At 40.5% G+C, this 23,594-nt stretch overlaps 1 protein-coding gene across 1 annotated transcript in view; it reads right to left on the bottom strand.

The window, feature by feature from the left end:
- LOC137378396 (tyrosine-protein kinase HCK-like) overlaps window positions 1–23,594 on the bottom strand; it is a 48,318-nt gene that overhangs the window by 5,896 nt on the left and 18,828 nt on the right. The window contains exons 4-6 of the mRNA XM_068048683.1: window positions 13,542–13,688; window positions 11,797–11,946; window positions 9,262–9,444 (exon numbers count right to left, since the gene is read on the bottom strand). Of these exons, the coding sequence (XP_067904784.1) occupies window positions 9,262–9,444; window positions 11,797–11,946; window positions 13,542–13,688 (480 nt within the window). The remainder of the gene's footprint in view (window positions 1–9,261; window positions 9,445–11,796; window positions 11,947–13,541; window positions 13,689–23,594) is intronic.

The raw sequence follows: 23,594 nt of genomic DNA, 5'->3' as shown, positions 1-23,594 counted from the left end.
TTCTTCGGAACAGGCAAATATTAGAAATGTCAAAGGTTATAAGCAAGTAAAGCGGGGGGTGGGGGTGGGGGTGGGGCAAGAGATAACAAAGGAGAAGGTGTAGATTGGACAAGGCCACAGAATAGCTGACCAGAAGGTCGTGGAGCAAAGGCAAACAATATGTTAATAGTGTGTTGAAAGACAAAGCATTAGTACAGATAGGGTGTTAATGGACTGAAGATTGAACAGCAGCAAGCACAAACATGAAAAAAATTTGTTTTTGAAGTTCTGTTGATTATGAAAAAGATTTTGTATTTTGATTAGTTAACCTGTGGAAAAATAGGGCAAGTCTGTTCCTAAAAACTCCATGGTTGTTATTTTAGAGAAATGGGAGCTGGCATGGAAGACAGTGGGTGAACACATAATTCTTTCACCTGAAGGTCACAAGTTCAATTCCAGCTCCGACTTTTAAGGCAGGTGTAGCTCCTTATGGGAGCTGCAATCTTCAATTCTGTTAAATATAGAGGCTGATCAGGTTACCTTGCTGGATCTTGTCTTCTTCAGTATCTGACAGGCAGGTTTATTTCAGACCTGTGTCAGTAATTTACCTCAATATTTCTCCCAGAATTTAACCTTTTTAGTTCAGGTCCCCCAGCAGTGGAGATAATAGCTTCCACGGGTTTTCATTGTTCCACAGAAATAAACTGTCCAACATCCTGTGCTTCTGTCATCAAGGAAATAGTGGACAATAAGGAAGCAATGATTCAGTCCTTTATAAGTTCCATATTCTGGAACAACCAGACAACAGGCTACATTAGACTTGGTATTGTGTAATGTGATGGGCTTAATTCATGACCTCAGAATAAAGGCACCTCTAGGTAGCAGCGACCACAATATGATTGAATTTTACATCCAGTTTGAAAGAGACAAAAGTGAGTCTAAGACTAGTATTTTAAACTTAAATAAGGGCAACTATGTGGGCATGAAAGTTGAGCTAGCTGAAGTGAACTGGGTTACTAGGCTAGGAGATAGATCAATAGAGAAGCAGTGGCAGACATTCAAGGGGATATTTCAGAATACTCAGAATAAGTATATTTCTACTACAAAGAAAAATTCTAAGCAGCGGACCCACCATCCATGGTTAACTAAAGAAGTTAAGGAAAGCATCAAACTTAAGGAAAAAGCATATAATTGTGCAAAGATGAGTGGCAGGTCAGATGATCGGTCAGAATATAAAGAATAGCAGAGAATGACTAAAAGGTTAATCAGGAAAAACAAACTAGAGTATGAAAGGAAGCTAGCTAGAAATGTAAAAATGGATAGCAAGAGTGGTGTTGCGAAGGATGGGTCTGGTCACATTGCCGCGGAATGCTCCATCCAGTTGGACCGTGCCATACCACCTATCCTTCGTGGAAAGGCTTCTGCGGGAAAACACCTTTGACCACCAATCCATCAGGCAGTGGTCTGCATGGAATGTCCTCAAGGCCCTACGGGAAAAGGAGATGATGGTTCCCCAAGCAGACGGCCAAAGTCATTTGGCAGAATGCCTTATCACCAGAACTTTCAAACAAGCATCAAGACATAGCTTGGCTGGTGACAAGAAGGGCCCTCCCCATCAGATCCTTCCTGCACGCCCGAAGTCTCACCCCCTCCACACGCTGCCCTCGAGGTGGCTGCAATGGGGAAGAGATGGTTGCCCACCTCCTTCTGGAATGTGTCCTTGCAAAGCAGGTGTGGAAAGAGATGCAGTGGTTTTTGTTGAGGTTCATCCCAAGCAGCTCTGTAACACAGGAGTCTGTGCTCTACGGGCTGTTCCCAGGGACGCACACCGAGATAAACATCAACTGCTGCTGGAGGACCATCAATTCGGTGAAAGCCGCTCTTTGGTCTGCCCGAAACTTGCTGGTCTTCAAGCGCAAAGAGTTGTCCACGACCGAGTGTTGCAGACTGGCACATTCCAAGGTCCAGGACTACATGCTGAGGGACGCACTAAAGCTTGGGGCAGCAAAGGTTCAATGGGGAAAGACCACTGTGTAAGGCCCTCCTGCCATAGTGAACTGAGGGGCTGGATCCATGGGAAACCCCTTGGGCTGTACACACCAAATATGGGTTTGCTGTAAAATATACATGGCATGTAAAATGGAATGGAAGGGTTGTGAGGCAACTCACTCCTGTATTGAAGAAAACTGATTTCCTTTGCACTTTTTGGAATGTCAACTTGGTACGGTTTTGTAATGTATTTGTTTATAGATTTTTAATATTTTGGGAAAAAACATATTTAAAAAGGAAAAGAGTAAGTAAAGTGAATATTGGTCCTTTAGAGAGTGAGAATGGGGAGTTAATAGTAGATAATAAGGAAATGGCGGATGAAATGAACAAATATTTTGCTTCTGTCTTCACTATAGAGGATAGAAAAAACATTCCAGTAATAGCTATAAATCAGGAGGTGGAAGGAAGAGAGGAACATGGCGAAATTACAATCACCAGGGAAGTGGTACTGAGCAAATTGATGGAGCTGCGGGCTGAGAAGTTCCCGGGTCCTGATGGCCTTCATCCTAGCATCTTAAAAGTGGTGGCTAATGAGGTAGTAGATGCGTTGGTGTTAATTTTTCAAAATTCGCGAGATCCTGCAAAGGTTCCATCAGACTGGAAAATAGCAAATATAACCCCTCTATTCCAGAAGTGGGTGAGGCAGGAAACAGGTAACTATAGACTAGTTAGCTTCCCCGTCTATCGTGGGGGAGGTGTTAGAATCAATCATTAAGGAGGCTGTAGCTGGGCACGTAGCAAAACTCAAGGTAATCGGGAATAGTCAAACATGGTTTGGTGAAAGGGAAAACATGTTTAAACAATTTATTGGAGTTCTTTGAAGGAGTTACACGTGCTGTGGATAAAGGGGAGCCCGTTCACGTACTGTACTTGGATTTCCAGAAGGCATTTGACAAGGTGTTATATAAAAGATTATTGCACAAAGTAGAAGCTCATGGTGTAGGGGGTAACATTAGTATGGATAGAAGATTGGCTGACTGGCGGAAAACAGAGTGTGTGCATAAATGAGTCCTTTTCTGATTGGCAGGATGTGACGAGTGGAGTCCTGCAGGGGTCTGTGCTGGGGCTTCAACTTTTTACAATTTATATCAATGACTTAGATGAGGGGAGCGATGGCATGGTAGCTAAATTTGCAGATGGCACAAAGATAGGTTGGACAGTATGTTGTGAAGAGGACAGAAGGAGGTTGCAGACCGATTTCGATAGGTTGAGCGAGTGGGCAAAAATCTGGCAGATGGAGTATAATATGGGAAAATGTGAAGTTGTTCACTTTGGCAGGAAGAATAAAAAAGCAGAGTATTACTCAAATGGAGAACGACTGCAGAATTCCAGGTGCAGAGGGATCTAGGTGTTCTCGTGCATAAGTCACAACAAGTTAGTATGCAGGTACAGCAAATAATAAAGAAGGCAAATGGAATGCTATCCTTTATTACGAGAGGAATTGAAAATAAAAGTAAGGATGTGGTGCTTCAGTTATACAGGGCATTGGTGAGACCACATCTCGAATACTGTGTGCAGTTTTGGTCTCCTTATTTAAGGATGTAAATGTGTTGGAGGTGGTTCAGAGGAGGATTACTAGATTGATACCTGGAATGAGCGGGTTATCTTATGAGGAAAGGTTGGACAGACTGGGCTTGTTTTCACTGGAGTTTAGAAGAGTGAGGGGAGACTTGATTGAAGTTTGTAAGATCCTGAACGATCTTGACAAGGTGGATGTGGAAAGGATGTTTCCTCTTGTGGGTGAGTCTAGAACTAGAGGGCACTGTTTTAAAATTAGGGGTCACCCTTTTAGGACAGAGAAGAGGAGAAATTGTTTCTCTCAGAGGGTTGTGCAACTTTGGAATCCTCTGCCTCAGAAGGTGGTGGAGGCGGGGTCATTGAATATTTTTAAGGTGGAGGTAGATAGATTCTTGTTAAGCAAGGGAATCAAAGATAATCGGGGGTAGATGGGAGTGTGGAATTCGAAACACAAACAGATCAGCCATGATCTTATTGAATGGCGGGGCAGGCTCCAAGGGCCTGTAAATCAGGAAGTGGAAGGAAGAGAGAAACTGGGTGAAATTACAATCACCAGGGAAGCGGTACTGAGCAAATTGATGGAGCTGCGGGCTGACAAGTCCCCGGGTCCTAATGGGTTTCATCCTAGCATCTTAAAAGAAGTGGCTAATGAGATATGTGTTGGTGTTAACTTTTCAAAATTTGCTAGATTCTGCAAAGGTTCCATCAGACTGGAAAATAGAAGATATAACCACTCTATTCAAGAAGTGGGTGAGGCAGGAAACAGGTAACTATAGGCCAGTTAGCTTCCCCTTCTGTCGTGGGGGAGGTGTTAGAATCAATCGTTCCAGTGAAAACAAGCCCAGTCTGTCCAACATTTCCTCAAAAGGCAACTCCTTCATAAAAATCTCCAAGGACCTACCTCTGCTCCTAACTCGTATGTTCATAAGCTGCCCACAAGTATTGACTGTCTGGACAATGTAGAGATTTAACGTCTGTGGAACTATGGAAAACCTTGGAGATTATTATTATGTTTTAATTAATTCTTGGGATGTAGGTGTCGCTGGCTAGGACAGCATTTATTTCCCATCCCTAATTGCCCTTGAGAAGGTGGTGGTGAGCTGCCTTCTTGAACCGCTGCAGTCCATGTGGGGGTAGGTATACCCACAGTGCTGTTAGGAAGGGAATCCCAGGATTTTGACCCAGCGACAGTGAAGGAATGGCGATATAGTTCCAAGTCAGGATGGTGTGTGGCTTGGAGGGGAACTTGCAGGTGGTGGTGTTCCCATGTGCCTGCTGCCCGTGCCCTGCTAGATGGTAGAGGTCGTGGGTTTGGAAGGTGCTGCCAGAGATGCTTTGGCGAGTTGTTCTCTATCATTGGGTTGGATTCTGTTTTGCTTCCAGCTTTCTCCCATTTCTCATCAGATCGCGTGTTTTGTTTTGTTGAGGTTCAGTTCTACTGGTGTCAGGGGTATAGCTGGCCTCTTGTACCTCACACGATTCACCATTCCTCATGTATGCCTATAAATTGAACATTGGGAGACTATTCAAGCATAGGAACATAGGCACAGGAGGAGTCCATTCAGCCCCTCAAGTCTGTTCTGTCATTCAATGAGATCATGGCTGATCTATGACCTAACCCCATATACCCACCTTTCCCCCAAATCCCTTAATGCCTTTGGTTAACAAAAGTCTATCAATCACAGATTTAAAATTAACAATTGATCTAACATCAACTGCCGTTTGTACAAGAGATTTCCAAACTTCTCCCACCCTTTGTGTGTAGAAGTGTCTCCTAATTTCACTCCTGAAAAATCTGACTCTAATTTTTAGACTCTGCCCCATAGTCCTAGACTCCCCAACCAGTGGAAATAGTTTCTCTCTCTCTACTCTATCCATTCCCCTTAATATCTTGAAAACTTCAATCAAATCACCCCTTAACCTTCTAAATTTCAGGGAATACAATCCTAGTTTGTGTAAAAGCAAAATATTGTGGAATCTGGAAATCTGTAATAAAAACAAAAAATGCTGGAAATATTCAGGCAGCATCTGTGGAGAGAGAAACAGAGTTAACGTTTCAGGTCATTGACCTTTCATCAGAACTGGTAAAGGTTGGAAAAGAATCAGGTTTTAAGGAAATGAAGTAGTGGGCGGGGAGGGGAGAGTGGTTGGTGGGGAAGAGAACAAAAGGGAAGGTGACACTCTGACTGAGCAGAGATGTTCCACAAAGCAGTCACCCAATGTAGAGGCGGCCACATTGTGAGCAGCGAATACAGTATACTACATTGAAAGAAGTACAAGTAAATCACTGCTTCACCTGAAAGGAGTGTTTGGGGCCTTGGATAGTGAGGAGAGAGGAGGGAAATGGGCAGGTATTACACCTCCTGCGATTGCAGGGGAAGGTGCCATGGGACGGCAGTGATGGAGGAGAGGACCAGGGTGTCGCAGAGGGAACGATCCCTTCGGAATTCTGACAGGGGAGGCGAGGGGAGGGGAAGATGCATTTGGTAGTGGCATCACACTGGAGGTGGTGGAAATGGCGGAGGATGATCCTTTGGATGTGGAGGCTGGTGGGGTGGAAAGTGAAGACAAGGGAAACCCTGTTGCAGTTCTGAGAGGGTGGAGAAGTGGTGAGGGTAGAGTTGAGGGAAATGGGCCGGACACGGTGGAAGGGCCTGTCAACCGCAGTGGTGGGGGGGGGGGGGGGGAGGGCAGGAAGGTATCCTCGGTTGAGGGAAAAGGAAGATACATCAGAAATGTTGTTGTGGAAGGTTGCATCATCACAACAGATGTGTTGGAGATGGAGAAACTGGGAGAATGGGATGGAGTCCTTACAGGAGGCAGGGTGTGAAGAAGTGTAGTCGAGGTAGCTGTGGGAGTTGGTGGGCTTATAATGAATATTAGTGGACAGCTTATCCCCAGAGATGGAGACAGAGAAATCGAGGAAGGGAAGGGAAGTGTCGGAGATGGACCATGTAAAGGTGACAGAAGGGTGGAAATTGAAAGCAAAGTTGATGAAATTTTCCATTTCAGGGCGGGAGCAGGAAACGGCACCGATACAGTCATCATTGTACCAGAAAAAGAGGTGAGGGAGGGGGCCTGAGTAGGACTGGAACAAGGAATGTTCGACATATCCCACGAAAAGACAGGCATAACTCGGACCCATGCGGGTACCCATAGCAACACCTTTTACTTGGAGTTGAAGGAGAAGTTGTTCAATGTGAGAACAAGTTCAGCCAGGCAGAGGAGGGTGGTGGTGGATGCGAACTGGTCGGACCTCTGCTCAAGTAAAAAGCCGAGAGCTCTCAAACACCCTGGTGGGGGGTGGAGGTGTAGAGAGATTGGACGTCGATAGTGAAGAGGAGGCGGTTAGGGCCAGGAAACTGGAAATTGCCAAAATGACAGGGGCATCCAAAGACTCATGGATGTAGGTGGGAAGAGCCTGGACCAAGGGAGAAAAGATTGTGTCAAGATAGGAAGAAATAAGTTCAGTGGGGCAGGAACAGGCTGAAATAATGGGTCGACCAGGACAGTCCTGTTTGTGGATTTTGGGAAGGTGGTAGAAGCGGGCTGTCCAGGGTTGTGGAACAATGATGTGGGAAGCTGTAGAGGGAAGATCTCCAGAGGAGATGAAGTCAGTGACAGTACTGGAGAAAGTGGCTTGATGTTCGGTGGTGGTGTCATGGTCCGTGGGGAGGTGGGAAGAAGTGTCTGAGAGCTGGCGCTGAGCCTCTGCAAGGTAGAGGGCAGTATACCAGATAACAACAGCACCACCCTTGTCAGCAGGTTTGATCACAATGTTGTGGTTAGACCTGAGAGAACAGAGTGCAGCAAGTTCAGAGGGAGACAGGTTAGAGTGACCGAAGGGAGCGGAGAAATTGAGACGGCCGATGTCTCGCCGACAGTTCTCAATGAAAAGATCAAGAGGGGGTAAGAGGCCAGAGAGAGGGGTCCCCAGGTAGAGGGAGAATACTGGAGGCGGGTGAATGGGTCTGCTGGTCAGGGGGAGGACTCCTGGTCAAAGAAGTGAGCACAGAGGCAAAGACGACGGAAGCATGCTGAGTGCAAAATTCATTGAGGTGGGGGCGTAAGGGGAAAAAGATGGAGTCCTTTGTTAAGTACAGATCATTCAGTGTCAGAGATGGGAAGGTCAGAGAGTATTGTGAATACACAGAAAGGGATAAGATTAGGAGAAGGGATGGGGTCAGAGGGAAGTGAAGGTGAAGAAGGATCTGGAGAGGTAGTGGTACTCATGAGCTACTGGAGCTTGTGTTCCTTAACACCTGAAAGGAAGAGAAAAAGTTTTTTGTTAATGTGTCAGATAAGACAAAGGATGAAATGAAACTGCGGAGTAGAACAGCTTTGAGATAAGGTGAGGCGGTGCTTCTGGAGAAAGAGGTCCAGTGTGTACATGTGGCGGCACATGGCACTGAGTGTGGATCTCAGGATGAAGCGAGAACAGCAGTCCGAGGAACGTTGTATTTCTCGGAGATACCTGTTATCCTGGGTGGATTCAAAAGATGCAGGATGGAACTTCCAGGCGAAGCAGCGATTTACTTGTACTTCTTTCAATGTAGTGTACTGTATTCACTGCTCACAATGTGGTCTCCTCTACACTGGGGGAGACCAAACGTAGATTGGGTGACCGCTTTGCTGATCATCTCCGCTCAGTCTGAAAGCATGACCCGAAGCTTCCAGTCGCTTGCCATTTCAACTTAGCACACTGCTGTCATGCCCACATTTGTGTCTTTGGCCTGCTCCATGTTCCAGTGAACATCAATGCAAGCTTGAGGAGCAGCACCTGATCTTTTGATTAGGCACTCTACAGCCTTGCGGACTCAACCTTGAGTTCAACAATTTCAGAGCATGACTGGCCTTTTTTGGTATGTTCATATTTTTCACTTTTTTTAAATTTAATTTTTTTTAACCATGTGCCAACTTTTCATGTAGACAGAGCTGCTCATTATTCTACTATTAACAAACTCTCTGGACAAATGCTTTCTCTTTCAACACAAGCATGAACACATTCTTTGCTCTTTGCCTTTGTCCCATGATAGCTTTGTTATTTAATCTCTCCTGCCCTCTGCCCTATCAAACACCTTCTCTTTTGTTCTCTTCCTCACCACTGCCCGCAGCACCCCCCCCCACCACCCCCCCACCACCCCCCACTTTTCACTTACTTAAAACCTTTTCTAACCTTTGCCAGTTCAGATGAAAGGTCACAGACCTGAAACGTTAACTTTGTGTCTCTCTCCACAGATGCTGCCTAACCTGCTGTGTGTTTCCAGCACTTTCTGTCTTTATTTCAGATTTCCAGCAGCTGCAGTATTTTGCTGTTATTTACCTGAAAGGGTGCTGGAATCAGGTTCCCTGGGAGTTTTCGAAAGGCAATTGGACATGTCCATGAAGAGGATTAATTTGCAGGATTATGGGGAAACAGCTGGGATCTGGGAGTAAATCAGATCGCCTTTACACAGAGCGGACACAGGCACAACAGGCCGAATGGTATCTTGTGCTGCAAGGTGCGATGTACATTCAAACTCAAGCATTTCCAAGTGAGGGTCAATGAATGGTGATTAACAGATCTTTCCGTTGCCTCACCTGAGAGTGTCGAGACCCAATTACAGCTCCCTGGCTCAGATACAGTCTGGTCTACTTAGTGGCACACCAGGCAGTGCATGTCGCACATTAATACTGGACATTTCCCCAGGGACAGCAGAGGGCTTCAGCTATTACCTAGGCTCATGAACTCGGTAATGATGAGCATGGGCTGGGATTGTGTCACCGCTCCGAGAAGCCGCACCAGGCGTTCGTGCTGAAGAGCTTTCCGAATGCTGACCTCCCTGAGGAAGGAGTCGATTGGCGCCTGCTCTTCATTGCACACCTTCACAGACACTTTGACACAGCTGTTGTTCAACGCTAAAGAAAGAAATAGTTATTTAAACATTTCTATAGTGCCGTTCACATCAGGATGTTCAAAGGTGCCTTGCAACGTGGAAACGTGGCAGCTAATTTTACACAGCAAGATCCCACAAACAGCAATGTGATAATGATCAGATAATTTGTGCTTGTGATGTTGGTCGAATCATAGAAATAGAAGGTTTATGGCACAGAAAGAGGCCACTTGGCCCATCATGTCTGCACTGGCCAGAGAAAAAGAGCCACCCAGCCTAATTCCACTTTCCAGCATTTGGTCCATAGCCCTGCAGGTTACGGCACTTCGGGTGCCCATCCAGGCACCTTTCATAAAAGGATAAATATTGGCCAGGACATCAGGGAGAGCTCCCCTGCTTTTCAACAGAAGAGCACCATGGAATCATTTACAGCCCGAGAGGGTAGTTGGGGCCTTGGTTTAACATTTAATTCAAAAGACAATGACACCTTAAAGAGTGCAGCACTTCATCAGTACAACACTGAAGTGGGGCTTGAACCCATGATTTATTTATTTATTTAGAGATACAGCACTGAAACAGGCCCTTCGGCCCACCGAGTCTGTGCCGACCAAGAACCACCCATTTATACTAACCCTACACAAATCCCATATTCCTACCACATCCCCCATTTCCCTCAATTCCCCTACCACCTACCTACACTAGAGGCAATTTACAATGGCCAATTTACCTATCAACCTGCAAGTCTTTGGCTGTGGGAGGAAACCGGAGCACCTGGCGGAAACCCACGCGGTCACAGGGAGAACTTGCAAACTCTGCACAGGCAGTACCCAGAATTGAACCTGGGTCGCTGGAGCTGTGAGGCTGCGGTGCTAACCACTGCGCCACTGTGCCGCCCAAATCTTCATGATACTGAGGTAAGAGAGCCATGACTGACCGCAGCCTAACACAGTTAGAACAGAAGGCAAGAGAAACCTCTTCGCCCAGAGCTGTGAGGCTGTAGGATTCCTTCCAGGTTTACTGGTTGATGCTGAATAGAGTGGATAGATAGAGGAAGAAAGAGAGAATGACGGCAGGAGGGAACAGAACATGCAAATGTAATTAGAGTTGTTTGACACGAATTGGTTGTGCGAATGGCTTGTTTGCATGATGTAACATCTATGAACAATAACAACAACTTGCATTTATATAGCACCTTTAATGTAGTAAAACATCCCAAGCCGCTTCACAGGAGTGTTAACAAAATTTGTCTCCAAGCCATATAAGGAGATATTCGGACAGGTGAAAGAGGTAAATTTTAAGAAGTAATTTTAAAGGAGGAGAGAGAGGAAGAGAGGCTGTTTAGGGGAGGGAATTCCAGACCCGAGGGCCTGGGCAGCTGAAGGCATGGCTGCCAATGATGGGGAATAGAATTCAGGGATGTGCAAGAGGCCAGAATTGGAGGAGCACAAACATTTTGGTGGGTTGTAGGCCTATAGGTGTTCAGAGATAGGGTGGGATTTGAAAATTAGGATGAGAATTTTAAAATCAAGGTGTTGTCGGACCTGCAGCCAACAGAGTTTCCGATGTAGTTAGAAATTGGGCAATATGGGCACACTCTTAAGTGTAAGATGCTTACACTACTCACAGGAGTACATGATGGGTACAGGAGTGTAGTGGTATTGTCACTGAACTAGCAATACAGAGGCCAAGGCTAATGCCCAGGGAACAAGGGTTCAAATCCCACCATGGCAGCTGGTGGAATTAAATTCAATTAATTGATTAATTCTCAGCAATGGTGAAACTATCATCAATTGTTGTTAAAAACCCACCCGGTTCACTAATGTCCTTTAAGGAAGGAAATCTGCTGTCTTTACCCGGTCTGGCCTACATGTGACTCCAGACCCACAGCAATGTGGTTGGCTCTTAACTGCCCTTTGAAATAGCCACTCAGTTGTCAAGGGCATTTAGGGATGGGCAACAAATGCTGGCCTTGCCAGCGATGCCCACATCCCATGGAAGAATGAAAAAAAGTGTTACTGGACTAATAGTCCAGGACATGAGTTCAAATCCCACCAGGGCAGTTTGAGAATTTGAATTCACTTTAAGAAAAAAAGAGAAAAAAAGGCTGGCCTCAGTAAAGGTGACTGTGAAGCTGTTGGATTGTTGTTTAAAAACCCAATTGGTCCTTTAGGGAAGGTAACCAGCCATCCTTAGTCCAGTCCCACACCAACATGGTTGACTTTTAACTCCCCTCTGAAGTGGCTTTGCAAATTACTCAGTTGCATCAAACCCACAGTGGTTCACGAAGGCGGCTCACCTCCACTTCCTCAGGGCAGCCAAGGATTGCCAAATCCTGAAAATCTAAGGCAAGACTCTGATGGTGTAAATTTTTACTTACTCATCTTTCCTTTTGCAAAATGTCCAACTTCAAGCTTTCTTCCCAATGTAATAAGTTTTCTCGGAATCTCAAAGTCATCAGCTTCTGAAATATTTTGAGTCCTTTTGAGTGAGGGACTTGCCAGTCTTTGACACAGACCATGCGCCTCCCCTGAGGAGGTAATTTCAGGTCAAGCATGTTAGTTTCCTTGATGGTGCAGTGCTGGAACACTCAGACACCACAACACAGACATGTGCACAGGGAAACTCCACATAACATTTGCTCTGCACCTCCCCCTAATGGCCCAATTGGTAACTGCACTCAGCAGAATGAGGTCTTGGCTCAGTTGTCAGAACTCTTTCCTTGGGTTGGATTTTATGTAGGCGGCAGGAGTGGACCCTGCTTTGGCGGGCTGCGGGATCCGGGGCCGTATTTTGCCGACGGCAGCCAATTAAACCCTATTAAAGTCAGCGGCCCACCTGCGGGGATAGCCATTGCCACCTCTACCCCTCCATGGGGTAGAGTGCCCAAATAGGAGGCCCTCTCACCCTCACCCCATTCCCCTGGCCCACTGGGAGGCTGCCAATTTCCCCACTCAGCAGCAGGCACTCCAGCTGCCGGAAGAGGCCATTAATTGGCCACTTAAGTGGCTCAATTGGTCTCCGGGGGTGGGGGAGTGGGGGTCTGCCTCCTTTCCCACTGCTGGCAAAATGGCACATCGGTGGAAAGACGGGCATGCTATCCAACACCATCCTGCACCATTTTGCCAGCCAACCCATATCCCAGTCCATTGCCAAAGGGCTGATAAAATTCAGCCAATAGGTCATGGGTTCAAATTCCAGCCGAGGTCTTGAGCACATGATGTTGGATGACACGTCAGCTAAACATTGAGTGAGTGCTGCATTGTCAGATGCAAGATATTAAACCGAGGCCTCGTCTGTCTAATTAAATGGATGGAAAAGATCCCATGGTGCTTTGAAGCGAAACTGGTGCCCTGGTCAAGACTTTTTTTTCTAGTCCCACTCCACCGCCCTTTCCCTGGAGCCCAACAATTTATTTCCTCTTCAGGTGTTAATCCAATTTCCATTTGAGAGCCATGATCGAATCTGCCTCCACCACACTCTCAGCCAGTGTATTCCAGATTCGAACCACTCGCTGAGTTCCCTGTGTTGCTTTTGATTCTTTTGGCAATCACCTTAAATATGGTTCCTCTGGTTCTCGATGCTTCTGCCAATGGGAACAGTTTCTCTCTATCTACTCTGTTCAGACCCCTCATGATTTTGAACACCTCTATCAAATCTCCTCTCAATCTTCTCTTTAAGGAGAACAGTCTAGCTTCTCCAATCTATCCACATAACTGAAGTCTCTCATCCCTGGAATCACTCTCGTACATCTTTTGTACACCCTCTCCCATGCCTTCACATCCTCCTTAAAGTGTGATGTCCGGACTTAGACACAATACTCCAGTTGAGGCAGAACCAGTGTTTTATAACAATTCATCATAACTTCTTTGCTTTTGTACTCTATGCCTCTATTTATAAAGCCCAGAATCCCTGCCACCTTCAATGATTTGTGCATAGATACCCCCAGGTCCCTCTGCTCCTGCACCCCCTTTGGAATTGTACCCTTTATTTTATATTGCTTCTCCTCGTTCTTCCTACCAAAATGTATCATTTCACACTTCTCTGCATTAAATTTCATTGCCTCTACCTCATTCCTACTGCGGTTACATTGTTCAACAAAAGGTAAACAAGATCAAAACTTACTGTGGTAATACTTGACTAACTCTTGTAGGCTGATAAACTTGACTCGTGGATTGATGTAATAGCCACTAGGATTGGTTGATATTTTGTAGTGCATCACTCTGACACCCAGCTTGGGAACCCAGTGCTTGATCAACAAAGCATAGCAACCTAATGCAACAAAGGAGAAATGCTTCAGGAGATCTGAGAAACCAGATGTGATTTGATTTGTTTCAGGTCCTCAAATGCATCTTCACTAGCCGCTCTTTGCTGACCTCACTGTGTCCACCCCCACTTCCTGTTGCAATATCTTCCATCAGCTTTCCCTTGCCCGAGTCAAATTCCAATAGCAATAGCAACCTTCGCTTGTCTCCTTCACCTCTATCTGCAGTGTCTGACATTGTGGACCAAGTGAGTAAGAGATGGAACCATCTACATCTTTTTTATTCATTGACAGGATGTGGGCGCTGCTGGCAAGGCCAGCGTTTATTACCATCCCTAATTGCCCTTGAGAAGGTGGTAGTGAGCCATCTTCTTCAATACAACCAAGAGTATTGCTGGACCATTTCAGATAGTAGTTAAAGCAGTTAAGCATTGCTGTGGGTCTGGAGTCACAGTTGACCAGACCAGGTAAGGACAACAGATTTTCTTTCCTAAAGGACATTCATAAACCACATTTTTTTTTTTGAACAACTATCCAGTAGTTTCATGGTCACCATTACCGAGACTAGCTTTTTATTCCAGATTTATTTAATTAACTGAATTTAAATTCACCAGCTGCTGTTGTGGGATTTGAACTCATATCTCCTGATCATTAGTTCAGTCCTCTGGATTACCAGCCCAGGACATAACTACTGTGCTACCATTCCTCCCTTAAGCTTGCCTATCATGCGTGTCCCCATGAACTGATCAGTGGCTCCCCATTCCTTCTATTCATTTATAAATCCCTCCAGGGGATCTAGCTTCCTTCAGCCCTACATGACCAGCTGATACCCTCTGTTGCACCAACTCGGGCCTCCTGTACAACCTCCTTCTGGTGCACTATTAGTCAAAGACCCTTTGGCCCTGTACTCTTACTCTCTCACTAAACCTCCAGCTGTCTTGCTACTAGGGTTGCCAACTCTGGCTGTCTGTATTCCAGGAGGTTTCATCACATGTCTGTCTGCCTCCCTCTAGCTGTCCCGCCCTCGCACACATCCCATTGGTCGCTTCTCCTCGTGGTGCATCACTTTCCTGCAGCTGATTGGAAAGCAAACAGGCTCTTCATTACCTGATTGGATGATTATTGACTGCCGGTCAAAATGTATTTTTCTTTCCCAACTCCAACATTTTCAACACGAGGAAATAAAAGTGTCGAAAGAATGTTATTTTAATGCTCTATGATTTTTCTCCTGGGTTTGCTCTCAGCTGTGTCCGGGAGATTAATCTTCAATTCCTGGAAACTCCAGGACAATCCTGGAGGGTTGGCAACTCCACCTGTTACCTTCGTCTCCAACTGCCCTAACCTTCTGCTTCAGCTCAATATCCATTCTTCTGCTCTGTGGTGATTGCTGCACTAAAGGCATTATATAAATGCAGATTGTTGTCATCCAACTCTGCTGCCCCTGTTCTAATTCACACCAAGTCCCGTTCACCCATCACCCCTGCGCTCACTGACCGACATTGGCTCTCGTTCCAGCAACACCTCAATTTTAAAATTCTCAACCTTGTTTTCAAATCCCTCCACGGCCTTGCCCCTCTCTATCACTGTAATCTCGTCCAGCCATACAACTAATCTCGCCACCAATGCTGGTCATGTCTTCAGTTGTCTGGGTCCTAAGTTCTGAAATTCCTTCCCGAAACCTCTCCGCCTCTCCCTCTCTTCCTTTAAAGCATTCTTTAAAACCTACCTCTTTGACCAAGCATTGGTCACTTGTTCTAACAGCTCCTTATGTGGCAAGGTGTCAAACAGAGTATGATAACGTTCCTGTGAAGCACCTTGGGATGTTTAATTATGTTAAAGGTGCTATATAAATACACGTTGTTATTGTTGATTGTGTTGGAATACAACAATATCCTGTTGTGCATTTATACCCATTTCAAAGAACATATCCTGTTGTGCATTTATACCCATTTAATAGAACAATATTCTGTTGTGCATTTATACCCATTTAATAGAACATATCCTGTTGTGCATTTATACCCATTTAATAGAACAATATTCTGTTGTGCATTTATACCCATTTAATAGAACAATATCCTGTTGTGCATTTATACCCATTTAATAGAACAATATTCTGTTGTGCATTTATACCCATTTAATAGAACAATATCCTGTTGTGCATTTATACCCATTTAATAGAACATATCCTGTTGTGCATTTATACCCATTTAATAGAACAATATTCTGTTGTGCATTTATACCCATTTAATAGAACATATCCTGTTGTGCATTTATACCCATTTAATAGAACAATATTCTGTTGTGCATTTATACCCATTTAATAGAACAATATTCTGTTGTGCATTTATACCCATTTAATAGAACATATCCTGTTGTGCATTTATACCCATTTAATAGAACATATCCTGTTGTGCATTTATACCCATTTAATAGAACAATATTCTGTTGTGCATTTATACCCATTTAATAGAACATATCCTGTTGTGCATTTATACCCATTTAATAGAACAATATTCTGTTGTGCATTTATACCCATTTAATAGAACAATATTCTGTTGTGCATTTATACCCATTTAATAGAACAATATCCTGTTGTGCATTTATACCCATTTAATAGAACAATATTCTGTTGTGCATTTATACCCATTTAATAGAACATATCCTGTTGTGCATTTATACCCATTTAATAGAACAATATTCTGTTGTGCATTTATACCCATTTAATAGAACAATATTCTGTTGTGCATTTATACCCATTTAATAGAACATATCCTGTTGTGCATTTATACCCATTTAATAGAACATATCCTGTTGTGCATTTATACCCATTTAATAGAACAATATTCTGTTGTGCATTCATACCCATTTAATAGAACATATCCTGTTGTGCATTTATACCCATTTAATAGAACAATATTCTGTTGTGCATTTATACCCATTTAATAGAACAATATTCTGTTGTGCATTTATACCCATTTAATAGAACAATATCCTGTTGTGCATTTATACCCATTTAATAGAACATATCCTGTTGTGCATTTATACCCATTTAATAGAACAATATTCTGTTGTGCATTTATACCCATTTAATAGAACAATATTCTGTTGTGCATTTATACCCATTTAATAGAACAATATCCTGTTGTGCATTTATACCCATTTAATAGAACATATCCTGTTGTGCATTTATACCCATTTAATAGAACATATCCTGTTGTGCATTTATACCCATTTAATAGAACATATCCTGTTGTGCATTTATACCCATTTAATAGAACAATATCCTGTTGTGCATTTATACCCATTTAATACAACAATATCCTGTTGTGCATTTATACCCATTTAATAGAACAATATTCTGTTGTGCATTTATACCCATTTAATAGAACAATATTCTGTTGTGCATTTATACCCATTTAATTGAACAATATTCTGTTGTGCATTTATACCCATTTAATAGAACAATATCCTGTTGTGCATTTATACCCATTTAATAGAACATATCCTGTTGTGCATTTATACCCATTTAATTGAACAATATTCTGTTGTGCATTTATACCCATTTAATAGAACAATATCCTGTTGTGCATTTATACCCATTTAATAGAACATATCCTGTTGTGCATTTATACCCATTTAATAGAACAATATTCTGTTGTGCATTTATACCCATTTAATTGAACAATATTCTGTTGTGCATTTATACCCATTTAATAGAACAATATCCTGTTGTGCATTTATACCCATTTAATAGAACATATCCTGTTGTGCATTTATACCCATTTAATAGAACAATATTCTGTTGTGCATTTATACCCATTTAATTGAACAATATTCTGTTGTGCATTTATACCCATTTAATACAACAATATCCTGTTGTGCATTTATACCCATTTAATAGAACAATATTCTGTTGTGCATTTATACCCATTTAATTGAACAATATTCTGTTGTGCATTTATACCCATTTAATAGAACAATATCCTGTTGTGCATTTATACCCATTTAATAGAACATATCCTGTTGTGCATTTATACCCATTTAATAGAACAATATTCTGTTGTGCATTTATACCCATTTAATAGAACATATCCTGTTGTGCATTTATACCCATTTAATAGAACAATATTCTGTTGTGCATTTATACCCATTTAATAGAACAATATTCTGTTGTGCATTTATACCCATTTAATAGAACATATCCTGTTGTGCATTTATACCCATTTAATAGAACATATCCTGTTGTGCATTTATACCCATTTAATAGAACATATCCTGTTGTGCATTTATACCCATTTAATAGAACAATATTCTGTTGTGCATTTATACCCATTTAATAGAACAATATTCTGTTGTGCATTTATACCCATTTAATAGAACAATATCCTGTTGTGCATTTATACCCATTTAATAGAACAATATTCTGTTGTGCATTTATACCCATTTAATAGAACATATCCTGTTGTGCATTTATACCCATTTAATAGAACAATATTCTGTTGTGCATTTATACCCATTTAATAGAACAATATTCTGTTGTGCATTTATACCCATTTAATAGAACATATCCTGTTGTGCATTTATACCCATTTAATAGAACATATCCTGTTGTGCATTTATACCCATTTAATAGAACAATATTCTGTTGTGCATTCATACCCATTTAATAGAACATATCCTGTTGTGCATTTATACCCATTTAATAGAACAATATTCTGTTGTGCATTTATACCCATTTAATAGAACAATATTCTGTTGTGCATTTATACCCATTTAATAGAACAATATCCTGTTGTGCATTTATACCCATTTAATAGAACATATCCTGTTGTGCATTTATACCCATTTAATAGAACAATATTCTGTTGTGCATTTATACCCATTTAATAGAACAATATTCTGTTGTGCATTTATACCCATTTAATAGAACAATATCCTGTTGTGCATTTATACCCATTTAATAGAACATATCCTGTTGTGCATTTATACCCATTTAATAGAACATATCCTGTTGTGCATTTATACCCATTTAATAGAACATATCCTGTTGTGCATTTATACCCATTTAATAGAACAATATCCTGTTGTGCATTTATACCCATTTAATACAACAATATCCTGTTGTGCATTTATACCCATTTAATAGAACAATATTCTGTTGTGCATTTATACCCATTTAATAGAACAATATTCTGTTGTGCATTTATACCCATTTAATTGAACAATATTCTGTTGTGCATTTATACCCATTTAATAGAACAATATCCTGTTGTGCATTTATACCCATTTAATAGAACATATCCTGTTGTGCATTTATACCCATTTAATTGAACAATATTCTGTTGTGCATTTATACCCATTTAATAGAACAATATCCTGTTGTGCATTTATACCCATTTAATAGAACATATCCTGTTGTGCATTTATACCCATTTAATAGAACAATATTCTGTTGTGCATTTATACCCATTTAATTGAACAATATTCTGTTGTGCATTTATACCCATTTAATAGAACAATATCCTGTTGTGCATTTATACCCATTTAATAGAACATATCCTGTTGTGCATTTATACCCATTTAATAGAACAATATTCTGTTGTGTATTTATACCCATTTAATTGAACAATATTCTGTTGTGCATTTATACCCATTTAATACAACAATATCCTGTTGTGCATTTATACCCATTTAATAGAACAATATTCTGTTGTGCATTTATACCCATTTAATTGAACAATATTCTGTTGTGCATTTATACCCATTTAATAGAACAATATCCTGTTGTGCATTTATACCCATTTAATAGAACATATCCTGTTGTGCATTTATACCCATTTAATAGAACAATATTCTGTTGTGCATTCATACCCATTTAATACAACAATATCCTGTTGTGCATTTATACCCATTTAATACAACAATATTCTGTTGTGCATTTATACCCATTTAATTGAACAATATTCTGTTGTGCATTTATACCCATTTAAAACAACAATATTCTGTTGTGCATTTATACCCATTTAATTGAACAATATTCTGTCGTGCATTTATACCCATTTAATACAACAATATTCTGTTGTGCATTTATACCCATTTAATACAACAATATTCTGTTGTGCATTTATACCCATTTAATGCAACAATATTCTGTTGTGCATTTATACCCATTTAATTGAACAATATTCTGTTGTGCATTTATACCCATTTAATACAACAATATTCTGTTGTGAATTTATACCCATTTAATTGAACAATATTCTGTTGTGCATTTATACCCATTCAATGCAACAATATTCTGTTGTGCATTTATACCAATTTAATTGAACAATATTCTGTTGTGCATTTATACCCATTTAATTGAACAATATTCTGTTGCGCATTTATACCCATTTAATTGAACAATATTCTGTTGTGCATTTATACCCATTTAATTGAACAATATTCTGTTGTGCATTTATACCCATTTAATACAACAATATTCTGTTGTGCATTTATACCCATTTAATAGAACAATATACTGTTGTGCATTTATACCCATTTAATTGAACAATATTCTGTTGTGCATTTATACCCATTTAATACAACAATATTCTGTTGTGCATTTATACCCATTTAATTGAACAATATTCTGTTGTGCATTTATACCCATTTAATAGAACAATAACCTGTTGTGCATTTATACCCATTTAATAGAACAATATTCTGTTGTGCATTTATACCCATTTAATAGAACAATATTCTGTTGTGCATTTATACCCATTTAATACAACAATATTCTGTTGTGCATTTATACCCATTTAATTGAACAATATTCTGTTGTGCATTTATACCCATTTAATTGAACAATATTCTGTTGTGCATTTATACCCATTTAATACAACAATATTCTGTTGTGCATTTATATCCATTTAATTGAACAATATTCTGTTGTGCATTTATACCCATTTAATTGAACAATATTCTGTTGTGCATTTATACCCATTTAATTGAACAATATTCTGTTGTGCATTTATACCCATTTAATAGAACAATATCCTGTTGTGCATTTATACCCATTTAATTGAACAATATTCTGTTGTGCATTTATACCCATTTAATACAACAATATTCTGTTGTGCATTTATACCCATTTAATTGAACAATATTCTGTTGTGCATTTATACCCATTTAATACAACAATATTCTGTTGTGCATTTATACCCATTTAATTGAACAATATTCTGTTGTGCATTTATACCCATTTAATAGAACAATATTCTGTTGTGCATTTATACCCATTTAATACAACAATATTCTGTTGTGCATTTATACCCATTTAATTGAACAATATTCTGTTGTGCATTTATACCCATTTAATTGAACAATATTCTGTTGTGCATTTATACCCATTTAATACAACAATATTCTGTTGTGCATTTATACCCATTTAATTGAACAATATTCTGTTGTGCATTTATACCCATTTAATACAACAATATTCTGTTGTGCATTTATACCCATTTAATTGAACAATATTCTGTTGTGCATTTATACCCATTTAATTGAACAATATTCTGTTGTGCATTTATACCCATTTAATTGAACAATATTCTGTTGTGCATTTATACCCATTTAATACAACAATATTCTGTTATGCATTTATACCCATTTAATACAACAATATTCTGTTGTGCATTTATACCCATTTAATACAACAATATTCTGTTGTGCATTTATATCCATTTAATTGAACAATATTCTGTTGTGCATTTATACCCATTTAATACAACAATATTCTGTTGTGCATTTATATCCATTTAATTGAACAATATTCTGTTGTGCATTTATACCCATTGAATTGAACAATATTCTGTTGTGCATTTATACCCATTTAATTGAACAATATTCTGTTGTGCATTTATACCCATTTAATTGAACAATATTCTGTTGTGCATTTATACCCATTTAATAGAACAATATCCTGTTGTGCATTTATACCCATTTAATTGAACAATATCCTGTTGTGCATTTATACCCATTTAATACAACAATATTCTGTTGTGCATTTATACCCATTTAATTGAACAATATTCTGTTGTGCATTTATACCCATTTAATACAACAATATTCTGTTGTGCATTTATACCCATTTAATTGAACAATATTCTGTTGTGCATTTATACCCATTTAATAGAACAATATCCTGTTGTGCATTTATACCCATTTAATTGAACAATATCCTGTTGTGCATTTATACCCATTTAATACAACAATATTCTGTTGTGCATTTATACCCATTTAATTGAACAATATTCTGTTGTGCATTTATACCCATTTAATACAACAATATTCTGTTGTGCATTTATACCCATTTAATTGAACAATATTCTGTTGTGCATTTATACCCATTTAATAGAACAATATCCTGTTGTGCATTTATACCCATTTAATTGAACAATATCCTGTTGTGCATTTATACCCATTTAATACAACAATATTCTGTTGTGCATTTATACCCATTTAATTGAACAATATTCTGTTGTGCATTTATACCCATTTAATACAACAATATTCTGTTGTGCATTTATACCCATTTAATTGAACAATATTCTGTTGTGCATTTATACCCATTTAATTGAACAATATTCTGTTGTGCATTTATACCCATTTAATACAACAATATTCTGTTGTGCATTTATACCCATTTAATTGAACAATATTCTGTTGTGCATTTATACCCATTTAATACAACAATATTCTGTTGTGCATTTATACCCATTTAATTGAACAATATTCTGTTGTGCATTTATACCCATTTAATTGAACAATATTCTGTTGTGCATTTATACCCATTTAATACAACAATATTCTGTTGTGCATTTATACCCATTTAATTGAACAAAAATGCACAACAGAATATTGTTCAATTAAATGGGTATAAATGCACAACAGAATATTGTTCAATTAAATGGGTATAAATGCACAACAGAATATTGTTCAATTAAATGGGTATAAATGCACAACAGAATATTGTTCAATTAAATGGGTATAAATGCACAACAGAATATTGTTGTATTAAATGGGTATAAATGCACAACAGAATATTGTTCAATTAAATGGATATAAATGCACAACAGAATATTGTTCAATTCAATGGGTATAAATGCACAACAGAATATTGTTCAATTAAATGGGTATAAATGCACAACAGAATATTGTTCAATTAAATGGATATAAATGCACAACAGAATTCTTTTGGGCCTCCTTATCTCGAGAGACAATGGATACGCGCCTGGAGGTGGTCAGTGGTTTGTGAAGCAGCGCCTGGAGTGGCTATAAAGGCCAATTCTGGAGTGACAGGCTCTTCCACAGGTGCTGCAGAGAAATTTGTTTGTTGGGGCTGTTGCACAGTTGGCTCTCCCCTTGCGCCTCTGTCTTTTTTCCTGCCAACTACTAAGTCTCTTCGACTCGCCACAATTTAGCCCTGTCTTTATGGCTGCCCGCCAGCTCTGGCGAATGCTGGCAACTGACTCCCACGACTTGTGATCAATGTCACACGATTTCATGTCGCGTTTGCAGACGTCTTTATAACGGAGACATGGACGGCCGGTGGGTCTGATACCAGTGGCGAGCTCGCTGTACAATGTGTCTTTGGGGATCCTGCCATCTTCCATGCGGCTCACATGGCCAAGCCATCTCAAGCGCCGCTGACTCAGTAGTGTGTATAAGCTGGGGGTGTTGGCCGCTTCAAGGACTTCTGTGTTGGAGATATAGTCCTGCCACCTGATGCCAAGTATTCTCCGAAGGCAGCGAAGATGGAATGAATTGAGACGTCGCTCTTGGCTGGCATACGTTGTCCAGGCCTCGCTGCCGTAGAGCAAGGTACTGAGGACACAGGCCTGATACACTCGGACTTTTGTGTTCCGTGTCAG

The sequence above is a fragment of the Heterodontus francisci genome, chromosome 16 (assembly GCF_036365525.1).
Source record: "Heterodontus francisci isolate sHetFra1 chromosome 16, sHetFra1.hap1, whole genome shotgun sequence".
Classification (NCBI taxonomy): Eukaryota; Metazoa; Chordata; class Chondrichthyes; order Heterodontiformes; family Heterodontidae; genus Heterodontus; species Heterodontus francisci.
This window is presented reverse-complemented; position numbering and strand designations above follow the sequence as displayed.